This window comes from Vidua chalybeata, chromosome 5 (genome assembly GCF_026979565.1).
Source record: "Vidua chalybeata isolate OUT-0048 chromosome 5, bVidCha1 merged haplotype, whole genome shotgun sequence".
Taxonomy (NCBI): domain Eukaryota; kingdom Metazoa; phylum Chordata; class Aves; order Passeriformes; family Viduidae; genus Vidua; species Vidua chalybeata.
The window spans coordinates 30,279,879-30,296,231 of record NC_071534.1 but is presented as its reverse complement, the minus strand read 5'-3'; the positions used below and the strand labels follow the sequence as shown (position 1 = coordinate 30,296,231).

The window sequence follows — 16,353 nt, the reverse complement described above, 5'->3', positions numbered from 1 at the left end:
AGGACTCATTGCCCAGCTGATCCTGCCCAGACACATGGTTATGAATCATATGATCTCTTCTTTTGGGCTGTTTTTTTGTGTTTCTGTAATCTTTCAAAGCTGATTCTGCACTTTAACCCCATATATCCCACTCAGACTAAGGGGAAATTTGTGTACAAGTTCCATGTTTGCCCTGTAAAACCTGTTGACCAAAACAACCCAATCTGCAATCCATCAGCACATTTTATGCCACACAAACGTTTTTCCAGTGTTATTTATTTTCATAATAGACCTTAATTTACAGAACCATGGAATAGTTTGGGTTGAAAGACACCTTTAAAAGTCATCTAGTCCACCCTCCTACAATAAGTAGGGATGTCTGCAGCTTTTCTGGGAAGGTGAATTTTCATGGTGCAGCTCTGAAGAGAAGAGATACTGTCTGGTGTAAGCCAGGTGTGTGATTAGAGAGGCTATCAGTAGCTGGCCCAAATTTATTTAACTATTCTGTTGCACATTCAGCATCACAATGTCCTTGGGTGCATTTCAAGCACTACAGATTTGCTGGAGAAGCTTTTTGTCTTTTCTCTGGACTGTATGAGAAGAACTGTGCTAAAAACTGCTTGAGGTAGAGAACAAGGTGTAGAAAATCCATTCTGTCAGAGATCATGTAAATGCCTCACACAAGAGAGGTAACAGGGACTTTGCTGAGGATTAATGTGTGCAGCCATGCTGCAGCCAGGTCCAGGTTCTACTGCTCTCACAAATGTGTTTGTGAAAGAGAAGCAGCTTCAAGGGACAATTATAAGTAGAATTTAAATATATTTTGTGGGGTGAGGGGTGTTTGAAAGCATCAGGAAAGAGCAGAAATCCACAAATTTTTGAAAAGTGCAAGCATCTCAGAAAGAGGTGCTAATTCTGAATTTCAGTGAACCACAGGTTGGTACAACGATTTTTTTCCAAGCAATGGACAAGTCTGAAGCGCGCACCAGCTGAAAAGACCAGCTGAAAAACAATTTTCTCCAGTCTGCAGGCTGAAAAGGAGATGTGGCCATCTAAGAATGGGCATTTACAGGGTAATTTATCAGGAGCCATACAGCTCTTCAGACAGGCAGGCTCTACTGCACATCTTGATAATTTAATACAAAAAAGAGGAATTAGTTAAGGGTCCTAATGACTTTTTTTTTTTCACAGAACCAAGGGCAGAGATGACAGAAAAGACAGAGAGACTAATACACTATCAGCTCAAGAGACTTCAACACTTTCTTCCTTTCAAAAGTGGTGAGAGTGATGAAATTTATACAGCTCCCAGATTCCCTGTTCTAACTCTCAGAAATTAGGAGAGATCTGCTCCTGTTTGAAATTTTGCTGTAGGTGGAAAAAGCAGGTAATAGAAGTGAGAAACAACCCAGGAACCAGAATTTTGACACAGCAACAACCTGTATCACAACATTCCTTGCTGTTTTAAACGATAATTAGAAGAGCAGGGAGACTTCAAGTTGCACTGAAATTACAGACAATTAATTTAACAGCTGCAGGAGAGATGTGAGGGGAAAAAAAGTAAAAAGGCTAGGAAGCAGGAGCCTGATGCTTGATTAGAACCTGGTTGCAGCTGGTGGTCCCTCTCAGCTGAGGGCTGAGTGGCAACTACTGTACCTTGTAAAGCTGATTTTCCATCAGAATAGCTCATTTAAACGCTGAAGTTCACTCAGTTACTACTCCTCAGAGGAACAGCTAAAGTGGGTGTGCTGTCTCCTTCAGAGAAGGAAGAGAAGTTTCTTTTTCCATGTGCTTATGTAAGTATAAGGTTTTGGGCTCTGTTTGTTGTTGATTGTTTTGGTTATTTTTTTGGTAAATTACAGGGGAAAAAATGAAATACCCTTTAACAGAGTGTTACTTATATCTGCTTGAAGGCTCTTGTGTGCTTAAAGAACAGCCCTAAACTAATTGTAGGGTATTTAAATTTTATTTTAAAGATAATTCATCGATCTCTTTAGAGATAATACATCTGTAATAGTGCATCTCTAATAAAGAAGATTGCTTCCACTTCCTGGTGTTTGTTTGAGGAATAAATCTTTTAAGTGAGACATAGTTAAAAAGTAGTCTCATCTCTAAAATTGCTCTGAGCTTCTTTTTATTCTTATGTTTTTAACTATTCCTCTGCCTAAGGATATGTTCATTAGAGTAAATGTTACTACTTGTACAAATACTAGAAAAATAAACTTAGGGATCTTGCCTCTGCTTATATAAACTAAGGTGCTGCCATGCAGGCAGCCTGTAATAAACCAGCTTAAATTATACACTTAGTATTTATGTTTATTTCAATTGAGGTTAATAAGTACTTATTTATAATTTTATTCCTTGCTTCAAGAGATTATGTGAGCATTAAGTGCTAGTGAAGCCCGCTGCTGTTTTGGGGGAAAGGAATTCATTTTTATACATTAAAAAAGTCACTTAAAATCTGATTCTTGGGACCTTCACTCAGATTCACTGGGTATCTTAGGATAACTCCCAGGTGATCAGTTCCGGTGGCTGCAAAGTGCAGGGTAGACATGGGAACCTCCCTGGAAATGAGGATTTATCCCTGCGAAATGAACCTCCTGTGCCTTAATCATATGCAAACCCGCTTATCTTGTAGGAAATACCTTTTAAATGTTGCCTGGGAGACTAGATAATAAAAATACACACAGGATGAGGTGCTTCTGTAGGGCATATTTCTTGTGTAATTCCCAGTGTGTCACTATGGTAGCTGTGGCTGATTAGTACAAGGAACACTGGATTTTGGCCTTTTTTATGTTCTTGTAGGCTCCCAGAAATGCTGAAAATCTTGTTGGTCTCACTTTTTCTGCCAACCCCAGTACAATTAAAGTGCTTCCTTTAATTTAAAAAGTCCTGTGCTAATTTGCAGGGTGTTCTTCAGTTTTTATTTTCATTCCCCCTCACCTCCCTGCCATGGTTATAGTATTTAAGAATAAGCAGTGAGATTTCAGGAAGTATTTGTGTCTTTCTTCCCCAGCTTTTCCACATCAACTTCTAGTTCCCTGGACAACAGAATGTCCTGGCTGAAGGTTTCTGTCACAGCTGATAAGTGGAACAAGGGTTTTCAAACCCCTGGATGCCAAAGCTCCAAGCTGGCTGCTGAATGAAAGAATTGGCATGAATATGTGTGTGTTGATCAATCTGACTCTTGTATCTTGTGTGTTTTCTTTCCAGATATTTGGCAAGAGAAGAGGAATGAAGAAGTCTTTTAAATGTGGAGCTAAGAAACGGCACCACAACCCAGTGGACAGCATCTGCAGGAAGATCAAATCCATCCAAATGATGGACCAAGTCTCCAACCCAGCCTTGCAGATACCAAAATTTAAGTCCCAGAACTTCGACAGCCCACAGAGCAATACTAAAAAAAATCTGGAAGAAATACTGAAAAGGAGAACCCGCAGGAGTCATGAGAGCGCTTGCTCACCCTTGGTCAGCCCTGACAGTGACAATGTTTTCCCTGCGAACTTGCCTGGTCTCGGGGCCAGCTCTGGCTGCCCCACTGCAAACACCACCTATTCCATCCTGGAAAGCTGTGAGAGGTCCAGCTGCTCCTGTGTGCATTTCTCTCCCTTGGAGAGCTCTTCTCCATTCTGCTTTGGAGCCAGGGAGGCCAATGCCCAGAGCAAACCATGTGCTCTGGCAAATGCTGAGCCTGAAGATGTGCGGCCCAAGCAGAAGCATCTGACGTCAAGTCCAAATTTATATTTATTTGCATCTGAAAAAAAGCCAGGAAGTGCTGTGGTCCAACCTTCTGTGCCAAAGACGTTTCTTTCAAGTGAAAGAGGTAAAAATACTGAAGAAAAACACCCCCTAATTTGGAATTCTAGACATCTAGAATTCAGCCTATGTAGATGACATTTATTTACCATTTAAACTGGTAAAATATATTTTAGTAGAGCTCAAGTCTTAGAAGACTTCAAAAAGAGCTGAGTCAAATCTACAATTTTCTCTAAAAAATATTAATGTCAATGTAAAAAGTGAGGCATTAATAAGGCAAAAGTGTTTTTCAAATTTGCTAATTAATTTTTGGTTTGAGAGATGAAGATGTTTTTAACAGTTTAAGAGATTGAGACTACTATTTGGTTAGTACGATAACGTTTTTTTTAATAGCCAAATTTTATTTGGCTCTTAATTTAGCCTATGATTTGTCTATCAGACTGACTTTGAAGATACAGGAGTTTGGGTGTTGCTCTTAGTTTGTTTTTTTTGGTTGTTTTTTTTTTTTTTTTTTTTTTTTTTTTGTAATTTTGAAGGGGTTTTTTGTTTGTTTTAGGGATTGTTTTCTTAAGTTAACTCTAATGATTTCTCTACAATGTATCTGGTGGGGGAGGGAAGAAATACCTGGCTTCTTAAAATGTCTATTTCATATGTTTACTCCATAGAAAGGATAGCCAAGTTTTTCTAAAAATACATGTATAAAAGTTGATGCATGGAATACTTCCCAGCTCAGAGGCTCCAGCTATGACTAGTCCCTATTGTTGTTTAACACTAAAAGCTCTGTTTTTATTGGAGAGGAAGCTGGGTGGCTGGTTTTGTTGTTTCAGTCATCTGGAATGAAAGTTACCATGTGCAAATAAAGATTTATTCCTCACAGGAGGGAGGCAGACTGTGAGGTACAAAGCTGACAATTTGTATGACGTGAGCTTGATCTGTGAAGAGAACCTGCTGACCACCATCTTCTGTGCATGTGACAGCCACCACACAGGTTTGCCAGGGTTTTTTCATTGCTCTCTTGTTCTCCTCTCAACAGATTTCCAAGGTTAAAATTGTGTTTTGGTCCCTGAGAAATGCCAGGCTCTGTGGGGTGCCTGTGTTGTGGCAGATGTAGAATAAATGTGTAAATGCCTCTTTTGCATGGTGCCTGCTCCTTCCCCTGCTGATCTTTGCAGTGCTTTAGCACAGGGGAAAGAGAGGAGCAACACATTTCTAGCAGTTACCTTGTTGTGAATTACTTTCTTTCAGCCTTTATCCTGTTAGAAACTTGGGAAACTTCAGAGCGAGAGACAATTCCTCACAGTTCCACCTCAGACATGACAAGTGGTAGAATCATGGAATGGTTTGGGTTGGAAGGGACCTTAAAGACCATCTAATTCCATCCCCCTGCCATGGGCAGGGACACCTTCCCCTATCCCAGGTTGCTCAGAGCCCCATCCAGCCTGGCCCTGAGAGCAAGGATCAGTATCACATGTCAACTTGTGTTCCTCTTAGACTGAAGTTCACAAAACCAGATTTTTACACAGAAAAAAACCAAAAACCCACCACTACAAAAAACCCAAAAAAACAAAAAACAAACAAACAAAAAAAACTCTCAACCCAACAAAACCAGCCCTAAACTACTTTTTTTTTTTTTTTTTTTTTTTTCCCAGATCACACTCTAACTAGTTTAGGAATCAGTTGCTTGTCTGCAGCTCTTGAGGGCAGTTGGATACAATGCCGTTCAGTAGTGTGGCCTTTTACAGTTTTTTACAGTGCCTTGCCAAGCTTTGGCATCTGACCTCTGTTTCTCCTTTTTAGGAAAAGTGGCAGTGTCCAAGATGGTTGATTTTTTGAGACATACAACCAGCTGGGAATCGGAGGACAGTGGTCTTGAAGAGCTGTGCAACAAGCTTGACCCGGAGCACAAAGATATCTCCATGGACCTGGAAACATATCACGCCATCATGGGAGAGTGGATTGAAGACTGTCAGAGAAAATGGTAACTTATTAAAATAAATCTTCTGAGGAAAAAGGACTTTATAAGCTTCCCCTGTGGCTCTGGAAAGAAAATGGTATTGGGACACCATGTCCACAACACTGGGTTTGGCTGAAGTTTTGTAAGTGTTGCAAAGTTAGTAAGCAGCTCAGTGTCCTGCTGGTTTTGTGACCCTTGATGTTCCCTTCTTCAGGGAAGAAGGTGCTACTGAGAAATCATCAAGCATGAAAGACCTGGAATCTCAAGTACCTAAAAACATCCCTGAAGGTGCAGAACATTTTACTCTGCTTCTGTTCAGGAAAGCTCCACTTTCTTGCTCTATAACCAAAACCCCTGCCTCTTTCAGACAACAAGGCACATGTCCAGATGAATGTTACATCAGGAAGCCTGGAGGCCTTTGGGGGTGATGTATCTAAAGGAGACATGTGAGTCCATTTAAGCAATTATTTCTCAGAATATCGAACACTTAGCTTTGAACCCTTGACAGAAATTCCAAGAACCTTTATTTCAGAACATTATCCTTGGAAATTTTAATGCTCACCTCAGTCTGCAGGAGCTCTCGATGCTGTCACCTTCTTCCTCACAGCTTCTGCTCAGACTTAAAATACAGCCAGTACTTTTTCCTACTGATATATTGGTGCTTCTGTGTCCATTTGCCTTTTTAATCTATGGTCAGATGTTTGTCATGTCTTTTCCTGTTCAAACTGGTTTCTTCCCTCCACCAAATTCTTAGAAGACACCAAATGTCTGAGAAGACATTACAACCTGAAAATCTGGTCTTGTGTTTTGTTTGGGATTGTTTTTCTTATGATAGGGAGTTTGAGGTTTTTTGGGGTTTTTTTTGGTAGTAGTAGTAGCAATGTCTATGATTTGGAATGTTAATGGCAAAGTACATAACAAAGAGCACAAGTTTCATTTGTAGTTTATGCCTAGTCAGAAATCCAACATCTACTCTCTAAAGCTTCCCTATAATTTCTCAGGATATCAAAAGAATGATCCTCATTTGAGTTTTGGTTGAAAGTATAAAGTGGCGGATAGCCTGGAGGAAAAGAAAGGACCCAGAAATTGCAGAGTGAGTACAGAAGCATCATTAGTGGCCAAAGAGGTGATTAGCAAGATCTTAAAGCACTGTCATGCAGGCATCCAGCTCTGGCATTTCCTGACAGCAAACTCCAGTTGTAGGGAGCAGAAAAATGCTTAAAACCACAAGTTCTTGGTGCCCATAAAACTGGAGAACAGACTTAGAGCTGCTCTGTTCTCTCTGTGTAGAGCAAATGACTGCAAACTGCAGCATCACAAGTCCTCTATGGGCTCTCCTTTCACCTCTCATCAGTGCAAAGTAGATAAAATCACCTTTCTCACTCTTTATTGGCTTTTTACTGGGACAGGGAGACCTCTGACTTGATAACGTGTGTTGCGGACCTGCAGTACAACAACCAGAAGCTTCAGGAAGAGAACAACAAACTGAAGCTCACCCTGGAAACTTTGGATGAGACCAACAGCAGGCTCCTGGCAGATAATGAGCATCTATGTCAACAACTAAAAAGGTGGGGGACCCTGATGGCACCAGGCCTGCCATGGGCAGAGCTGTGATCTTCCAGCCTTGCTTTTGTGCTTTTCTCCTCACCATTGTTTCATCACAGTGACTTTATGCAATGTCTGTAATGTTTAGCCTTCTTGTCTGGTTGTTCTGTGCTGTCCCTCCTGGTTCTTATAAAAGCATTCATCTCGGAGCCATGTTCCTGCAGCATGTGGTGATGTGGGTGCACACAGGGAGAATCTCAGGCTAAAACAAACAAACAATATAACAGCAGCAACAATATATAAATAGATATTAAAAAAAGGCATAATATTACCAAGATAAGAGCCAAGTGCTGGAAGGCTTCCAATCCTAGACCACATTCTTGTTGCCAAGCAGAGGGGAAATGAGTGTCTAAAAGCTATTTTGCTACACATTTGATGGACTGGGGTGAGTTATGTCACTTGTTCAGCCTTTCTGCAGCCTGAGGACATATCAGTGCCATGAGTGTAAGCCCATTTTTCATTGTGTTCATCTGGCCTAATTAATTATACTGTGATATGGTTTGGTCAGCTGCCAAGCTGTTCCCAGGCTTTTCAGGGGAGACTAAGGCAGGAGTTCTACAGGGTAGCTGGCATGGGACATGTGCCCTTATGTGGGTCCACCTGCTCTGGGATGCTCTGCAGGATCAAGTTAGCTTGGAAAAGGGTGTTGCCTGTTGCTTTAATACATGGTTTGGGGTTTATCAGATTAGGGTAAGAAAATGGTGCAGAGCTCATCCTTGAATACTGAATTGAAATGGTTTCTCCAACTGTAAACCATGAAGTGTTGTTGTAAAGATGAATTGTGCTCAGTTAACCTGATATGTTTAACTGTAACAAGCTACATTTTTAAGATATTCAACATAGATTTGTTTACATCCACCTGTCTTGGATGGGATTGCATTCCTCACTCTAAGGCTGGAAGAGGGTGATAGCTAGGAAGTAGAACCATGAAATTTGCTTCCTGGACAGAAATTATGAGCTTAAACTTGATTGTTGCTCTTCTGTTAAGTGTCATGCCAAAAAATAAGTGCCTGGTGGCTTCTAAAAATACTGTTTCCAGCCTAGCTAGACAACCAACATTAACTGGCTGAAGTTTCTCTGGATTTGCTTCCCCCTGTGCAGCATCCAGCACTCTGTGTTGAGAGCCAAATCCCTGGAAGAAGAGCTAGAGGAAGCAAGAAACAACCTGAACGTTTCAGAAGAGAAAAGAGAGCAGATTCTTTGGCAGAACAGACAGCTAGTAGGTGCTTTTCCTTCTTGTTTCCCTTGTACAGCACCTCACAGCTTGCTGTAAGAGTGCTGTGGCTGCTCAGGCTGTTAAAAATGAGAAGCAAGACCTTCTCTGCTTAGTGAAGCACCAGCCTCAGCTCTCCCCTTTGGGTGCTCTCTGAAACAAAGGGATGCAACACCACAGCTGTGGATGTGTTCGTGGTCTGTTGCTTACATACTAAAACCAACTCTTCTGTTTTTCCCTTTTTCTATTTTTTTTTTTTCCATAAACTTGATCAGGAAAAAGAAAATCAGTCTCTCAACATCAAAGTTACTTCTCTCCAGGAAGAGGTAAAATAAATCATGATTTGACATGTTCTTGCCTAGCTAAAATTTGCCATTAAGAAATGAAATGCTTGTCAGACTTTGAAGACTTGCATGCTAATTAGTTTTATCAAAATATCTAACACTTTAAAAGGCTGATTTGTCATAAACTTTGTATCTTGAGGTTGCACTGTGCTTCATATTTTCCACTTGCTGGGTAAGTAAGGATATGAAGTTAGGGACGCATAGGGAGAGGGACAAACTACTTCTCCCCCCACCACCACCTTTTTTCCAAGGTTTATAGGCAAATTCCATGTATTTCTTGTTCCCACAGCTATACAGTTTGTGTATACACAAACTCTATATTGAAACCATCTCCATCCAACACTTCATCATTTCATATTCACTTCTGTTTTCCTCCCTTAAGATTCAAAGGAGGAATCTTGTCTAGAGCTATAACCAAGATGATAAAAAATGCACTGGGTGGGATCTCCACTCACAGATGGATCCATTGACACTGGCCAAGGACCTACAGGAGTTTTTTTTGGAAATGCAGCTCCATAGCAGAGTATCCCTAGGCTTGTTTTTTATTCAGAGAAGAGCTGTTCATTCTTTCTCTTTTTTTGTTACTGCATCAGAGCAACAATTTTATAAACCAGTTCTTATCAGGTGATAAAGTTTTTTAATGCTTGCTTACAGACTGTAATTCAGACTATTCAGGGGGAAATGGAGAAACAGGTTAAAGCAAACATAGTAAAGAAAAGCAACACCTTAAGATCAGTCTTTCTACAAAGCTCCTTAGTCCAAATAGCTATTAAACTACATCTTTCTAAAAACAATTCTCATGCTGCAGGGCTGACTTTTCTTTAGCTTTCCAGGTCAGGCAGTGGTTATAAATCACATTTTGAGAGGTTTTCTCTTTTACCAGTGCTCTGGGTGGGAAAAGGAGCAGAAGCAGTTTTGGTGGGGCAAACACATGCAGTGTATGTGCAAAAATGCTGGTAGTGCTCAAAAGTAGGCAGCAGCTTGGGGGTGGGGATGTCATTTTTGCCTGGTTTCTTCAAGGAGAAGCTGTTAATCCATTCAGTGCCTAAACACTCTGTGTCTTGTTTAGATTATTAGGAATAGCATGGACACCGACAGTCTGCAAAAGAAGATTTTGGAGCTGTCAAAAAAAGCAGCACAGCTTCAAGTAAGCATTTCAATGCTGAGAGGAATAAAAAGACAACCTGGATTTTACTTGGGTCTAGTGAAGGGGGAATTTATGGGGCTGGAAGGCAAACAATCCTGAACCTCTCTGTTGAAGGACTGCAGTGAAATAGTAGTTTGGGGAGTGTGACAGCTTTCACCAAGTTGCTATCTGGAGGCTAAAAACTAGGCTGATGGAAACAATCCACAGTTCCAGTATTTCCTCCAAGTTAAACTTTTTTTTGATACCTTTCCCTCACTATGCAAGAAAATACATTAAGGTCATGCTTTGAGAGATGGTGCTGAAAATATTGACCTGGACAGGTGAGAGGAAACAAAAGTGACTGAAAGTTAAGAATGCTTTCACTCTTTGCTGGGTACAAGACCTGTACTTTGAAACAAACACCACACAAGGTATTCAAAAAAGAATTTTATTTTTATAAGCAAGGAACATTGATACTCTTTTTCCTTTCCTATTAGGAAATAGGAACAGACTTTTAGTATAGTCTGTAATGATGGCTGGGTTTACTTTTGATCTTTTCATTCTTCAGATCCAAGCTCATATCTATGAGAGCACTGTGGTGAATAAAGAGGCAAGCCTAATCCAGGTTAGTTGTTTTTACTTCATTACCATCTGAAAACAACACAGTCATGGAATAATTTGGGTTGCAAGGGACCTTAATGACACCTTGTTCCAACCCCCTGCCATGGGCAGGGACCGCTTCCAGTGGCCCAGGTTCCCGGTCTGTACTGGTGGGATGATTTGTAAAAAGGCAAGGCAGTAGTATTCACTGTGGCACTTTGATTTCTACTCTTCTCACACTGCAGAACCTATCCTATAAATGGCTTCAAAGTGGGCGAGCTCTACTTTAGGACCTGCCTATGAGTCAGCATAATTAAAGGTTTCAGGATTTTCCTTGTTTTTTCTTTTTTTTTTTTTTTTTTTTTTTTTTTTTTGTAAATCACAACCTATTAAAACAAACTTGCAAACTTCAGACAAAGTGTCCAGAAGCTTCTGAAGGCTACTTTGTTCAGCAGGGATGTGCAGAAGGCCTTTCCCTTCATGTCTTTTATTGAGATTGCTTGTGTCAAATTAGAAATGGTGACTGGGAGCCGCATGGAAAAGGAAATTTGTCCTTTTATTGCTGAGGTGTAATTATCTAGGCTTTACTGAGGAGTGAACATTTCAGATGTTTTTAAACATGCATTTTATACTAGAAAACAAAGATAGAAGACCATACAAATGTGCTGGCATTCTCTGGATTTGTGAATTATGCAAAGAATTATTATTCTATGCCAGTGGAGTTTCTACTTAGCAGAACATGCTATAAAGCTCCTGATAAAATATGACTATTGGAGTCCCTGGAAAGTGACTGCAGCTGAATTCAAATAGTAAAAAAGAGAACTGAACTTTGGTGTGGTCCAGCTGAAAACTTTGTACTGAGTGTTTTAATAGGTTGGTTTGGTTGGTTGTTTTTCCAGGAGCAGCTTAAGGGCACAAATTTATTAAATCTTTTTTTGAAAAAAGTAGCTTTCACTTTCTCCTACTTGAATGATTCAAAGTTTTTGTGAGCTCTGTAGTATCATTTTCTTTCAACAAGATTCCCTTGATCTATTGACAAAATGGGAATTTCGAAAGTAGACTGCTAGATTACATGTGGATAAATGTGAGTGGTTGGAATAATGTTGAAGAAACTGGTGTGGAAAACTGACTTTACTTGTTGGCATTAGGATAATCTGGTTCTATAACCTCACTTTTCCTGCCTGGCTTTCTGTGCCCTTGGTCTCTTTCAAAAACCTCAATGACTTTTAAAGAAAGAGTAGGAAGAACTCCTAAAAGTGTGAGAGGACAAGAGCTCCTACTCTAATTTCCTATTTTCTCTTATAAATTCTCTGCTGTCTGTGCAGTGTCTTTTATTGGCATGGCATAACCTGACTGGAGCTCGTTGCTAACAAAGGTGGTTCTTCTACCAGTTCCCCAGCCCTACCATGAGGGCTGACTCTTTTTCAGCCTTTCTGTTAGGCTGTGTGTAATCTACAGAGTGCTACACTCTAATAATGAAAAATAAATAAACTTGAAACATTGTAACTTGTTTGAAGGGTCAGTTGGGATTAAAACTCATGCTGACATATAACATAGGCCATATTTTAAGTTAAAACTAGAGTGCTTTTGTCTAGTTGAATATGTTGGACCTGAAACCAGAGGAGTAATAAATTAAAGTACAACACCTGGAAAAGAGGGTTTGTCTCCTTAATTTCAAAATTTAGGTAGGAAAGGTCATCCGAGTGCTTTCTATTAGTTAACATGCAAGGTAACTCACTGTATTCTTTTAAATTCACAACAATTTTTATGTCACAATCAGGTTGCTGCTCAAGATAAACCATACATCTTATTGCTGTGATGGACAATTTAATATAATGTTTTTGTTGTTCTTTTCTCAATCTCTGCAGAAGGAGCAGGACATCAAGGAACTCAAATTAACCATTGTGGAGTGTTCCTCGATCATAGAGGTATGGGTTAGGTTGGGTTTGGCCTGTGCTGATTCTGCATGGCAAAGTCAGCCTCTCACCAAACCCCACGGATGTTTCAGACGCTGCGGGCTGAAAAAAACAAACTGCTGGAGAGCATCCAACACATGCAGCAAGAGCTGATCTCGTGAGTACTGTGGCCAAATCCCAGAAAAGGCAATTCATCAGAAATCCAAGATAGACTGATACATAACCTTTTTCCTGCTTCTTTTAGGAGTGGGTTGAGTTTCCCATTGTTGTATAAATTCAACAGCAATATTCCTGAAGGGATGAATGCGCTGCACTGTGAACTGGAGCTTGCAGAGTCATCTGAGGTATGAATTAAACCTTAAATTAAATCTCTTCCCAGTTGTCTTGCATCAGCAGAGGCAGAACACAGCTCATTGACTGTATATGATTAGATACCTCTGGAATTTGAAGCCATTAATCCTAGCATGTAAGCACAGAATGAGAAGGTTGCAATATTGTTCCATGCACCTTGGAGAAAGTCCAAAGAAGAGCAAACAAAATACTTGTAGATATATTAGCTCATAGTATCCTGGAATGCTCTGGGTTAGAAAGAACCTTAAAGATCATCCAGTTCCAACCCCCCTCTTCTCTACCAAGTAAATCTGGAGGAGCTTTGGTCATGCATTTAGCTGGCAGAAGAACAGACTGGTGGGAGAAGGTATCAGTTTTCCAATATATAAAGGCTTTTATGCTGCAGAAAGTAACTGACAGTCTGCTTCTGGTGCTGCCTACACCAGACATGAACAATTATTTTTTTCAGTTGTGAAAGAGGAGACTTCTTTTTCTTTGAAGTCAACTGTAGTGAGAAAGGAAATTCACCATTAGAGTGTGCATCTTGATAAAGTTGTTGGGTCCTAATCTAATGTACTGTTAAGAAACTCTGATAAGCATCTCTGATGGCAAACCAAATATATTAAAATGAATAAGTTATTTATGTAAATAGAAGATAATGATTAGGTTAAAATACTTTAATCAGAATTAATTACTCGTACAGTGCACTAGCTATTAAACCAATAATTTCCAAACTAATAGTTGTTAAATAGAGTTTATTACTCACCCATGTTGATGACCGTGGGCAAATCTTTTGTTCAACTTTGAGGGGCCTCCCTACTTGAGGGAGGGATCTCCACACACACTCTGCTAGAAGGGGTGTGTCAGAAGCCCAGACTTTAAAAAGTGGGACTGGGTTTTTATGGTATAAAGTGATTGACTGTCAGATCTTTCCAGGCCAGCTGTGCCAGCTCAGTGGGGTCCTTTGTCAGGAGCTCCTCCTGCCACTTCCTCACTGGTGCCAGTTTCTATCAGGAAACATTGTTCTTCAGGTCCTCAGAATTTTGAATTTTGGGATCAAGGAATCAGGCTGGTCTTTGCATTCTCCAACACCAACAGCAGCATGATTTCTGCCCCCCCCCCCCTTATAAATCCACCACTGATAATTTTTGCGAGTAGGGTATTGCTGAAGCTGTTTTACACCAGTTTAGTCAGAGCATCCTGCTACAATTATGGGTTTTGTTCTGATTTTAAGGTGAGCCATTCTGTTCCCATTTCCTTAGACAATCCATGGAGTCCCATCCTTCCCTATGTGCTGTTTTCCCTTCAGATACAAGCTGTGCAGCACAGCAGAGAGATGCTGCTGAGTGATTTCTGCTTATTTTTGTACAAGGTGCCTTTGCAAAGAGTTAGCACATATAGCAACAACAGCAAAAATGTATAAATGGAAGAAAACTTCAGACCCAGAAAGGAGAGGTAGGCTTGGCTAGGCAGCTTTGAAGAGTTAGGTATCATCCCATATTGCAGCTCCCCAGAACCCCAGTCACTGTGTTTGCCCTTCAAAAGCTGCAGAGAGACACGACTCCACCAAGTCACCTGTAAGGAAAGGCTCTGCTTATTCATCACTTGGTAAAGACTCCTCTGAATAAAGAGAACCAATTACTGATGTCCTCTTGCCTACCCTTATGTGAATATTTGCACTGGATCACTCAGCAGCTTGGCTGCCGTGAGGGTTTTTTTGTTTTCTTTTTTAAAATCCTCATTGACGTGGTGGTTTTGAAAAAGCTTTTCCAAGCCTCAAGTTTTAGTAGCTCTGACCTTCCAGTAAATACCGAGCAGGGGTACTTCAGGAAAGTCTAAATGTCATGGCTGCTGGTTTCTAATAACAGGGTGTCAAAACAAACTAGCTGTCTCTTCCATCTCTTCAAAGATTATCAGGACTGAACAGACATCCCTGGATGAAACACTGGACCGTGAAGTGCTGCTTTTGCTTCAGGGGTCTGAATATGAAGGAGAAAAATTCAAGACTATAATGAAAAACCTGGTCAGTAGCAAAGCTTATATGGATAAGGATACTGTCTTTGATCAGCAATTTAATTAGGAATTCTCCAGGCATTGCTAATCAGATTATTTGCTCCTTTTGGAAAATTAAGAATAGTTTGAGATTGGAGGGGGTCATAGTAGATCACTTGGCACCTACTCTAACACTAATTGATATCCTGGGTAATTCTGGGCAGACTTGTAAATGAGCACTAAAAATTATGGAGTCTGGGGAGGTTGTTTTGGGGTTTATTTTCTTTTCCAGCAAGAGGAAGCCTCTGAAGCAGAGGAGCTTGTCATGGCTTCATTAGAATGGGTAAAAGATCCTGATGAGGACATGCAACAGGCCTGGGAAAGAAAACTTGCAGTGAGTAACTGTTTCTCTGAAGCCTTTAGTGAGATGATGGGACTGTGCAAAAACTTCAGGTGGGTATCTTGCTGCTGCATGCTGTGTGTGTTTATTACTGGAGATCAGAGTCCATCTGTGGGGCAAAGATGGCTGCATGAAGAGAAATTAGGTTTTACTGAGGTTTTTTGAGGAGGAAAAGGATGATTGCTGTTCACTTACATGCTGTGCTCTTGCTGGCTTGTCTTGTGCAAGAGCTCCCTTCGTTAAAACTCTGCTTGAAGGAAAGGGAAGATGAACCAGGTCAACTAGCAGAGGAGGCTTTATAACCAAATTTCCAAATAAAAACCTACATAGGGTTTATTTTGTTGTAAGAGGCGAAGAGTTCTGCTTTGACTGGGTATATTCCACAGGAAAAATTTCAACAAAACCTTGTTTCATAACTTAATCTTGCATAATGTATTTCTCCTACTCCTCATTCCTCTGGTGAGGCTTGCAAGTACAGACTTTTCTCAAGGTACTGGTAAAAGTATCTTCCCCATGTATTAGTGAGTGCCTGTGGACACAACTAAAGACTTTTGTTTCTTCCTCCTCTCCCCTGTAATGGCACAATTTCTGAAATTTCCATCCTTCTTATTGGATGTGGCTTTTTCCCTAACCTGCTCCTTTCTGCTGATCTGTCATTAGAAATGCTCCATCAACCCCAAGCTGTATGTTAATGCTGCTTTCCAGCTCCCTAATGGATGTCAAACCCCAAAATTCCTCTCCCTTGGGTGACAGTAGGTGCCATCAGTGGATGTGCTGCATGAGGTTGTTGGCTCTTTGGGGAGAAAACTGCCGTTCTTTTTTCCTCTAGTGCTACAGAATGGTGTAGCCCTTCCTGGGCAGGGCTGGAGCAATCACTGGGAGCCATCCAGTCCTGGAGCCAGGTTTTTTTTATAATTTTTCTTCAGCTAAATCCTGAAACCTTCCCCTTAGAGAAGGTGCAACTGTCTCACTCTTTTCACCCAGATGTGACTTTGTGTAGACTCTAGCAAACTGCTGGCTCATGAATTGCTATAGCTTTTTGATCTTGACTGTAAGCCTCCTCCTTCAAAGCTATCAGAGCTGAAAAATACTTGTGAAGTTACATTCACGTTGGGATCAACGTGTTAAACATGTGAAGCTA

At 40.6% G+C, this 16,353-nt stretch overlaps 1 protein-coding gene across 1 annotated transcript in view; it reads left to right on the top strand.

Annotated features, from left to right (window-relative positions):
• Positions 1–3,210: 3,210 nt before the first annotated feature.
• Positions 3,211–16,353, top strand: part of IRAG2 (inositol 1,4,5-triphosphate receptor associated 2) — a 33,879-nt gene continuing 20,736 nt past the window's right edge. Inside the window, exons 1-15 of the mRNA XM_053942974.1 lie at positions 3,211–3,799; positions 4,610–4,720; positions 5,530–5,710; positions 5,901–5,974; positions 6,054–6,132; positions 7,096–7,254; positions 8,393–8,510; positions 8,780–8,830; positions 9,918–9,995; positions 10,543–10,599; positions 12,443–12,502; positions 12,583–12,647; positions 12,735–12,834; positions 14,730–14,843; positions 15,105–15,206. Coding sequence (XP_053798949.1) covers positions 3,211–3,799; positions 4,610–4,720; positions 5,530–5,710; positions 5,901–5,974; positions 6,054–6,132; positions 7,096–7,254; positions 8,393–8,510; positions 8,780–8,830; positions 9,918–9,995; positions 10,543–10,599; positions 12,443–12,502; positions 12,583–12,647; positions 12,735–12,834; positions 14,730–14,843; positions 15,105–15,206 — 1,938 coding nt within the window. The remainder of the gene's footprint in view (positions 3,800–4,609; positions 4,721–5,529; positions 5,711–5,900; positions 5,975–6,053; positions 6,133–7,095; positions 7,255–8,392; positions 8,511–8,779; positions 8,831–9,917; positions 9,996–10,542; positions 10,600–12,442; positions 12,503–12,582; positions 12,648–12,734; positions 12,835–14,729; positions 14,844–15,104; positions 15,207–16,353) is intronic.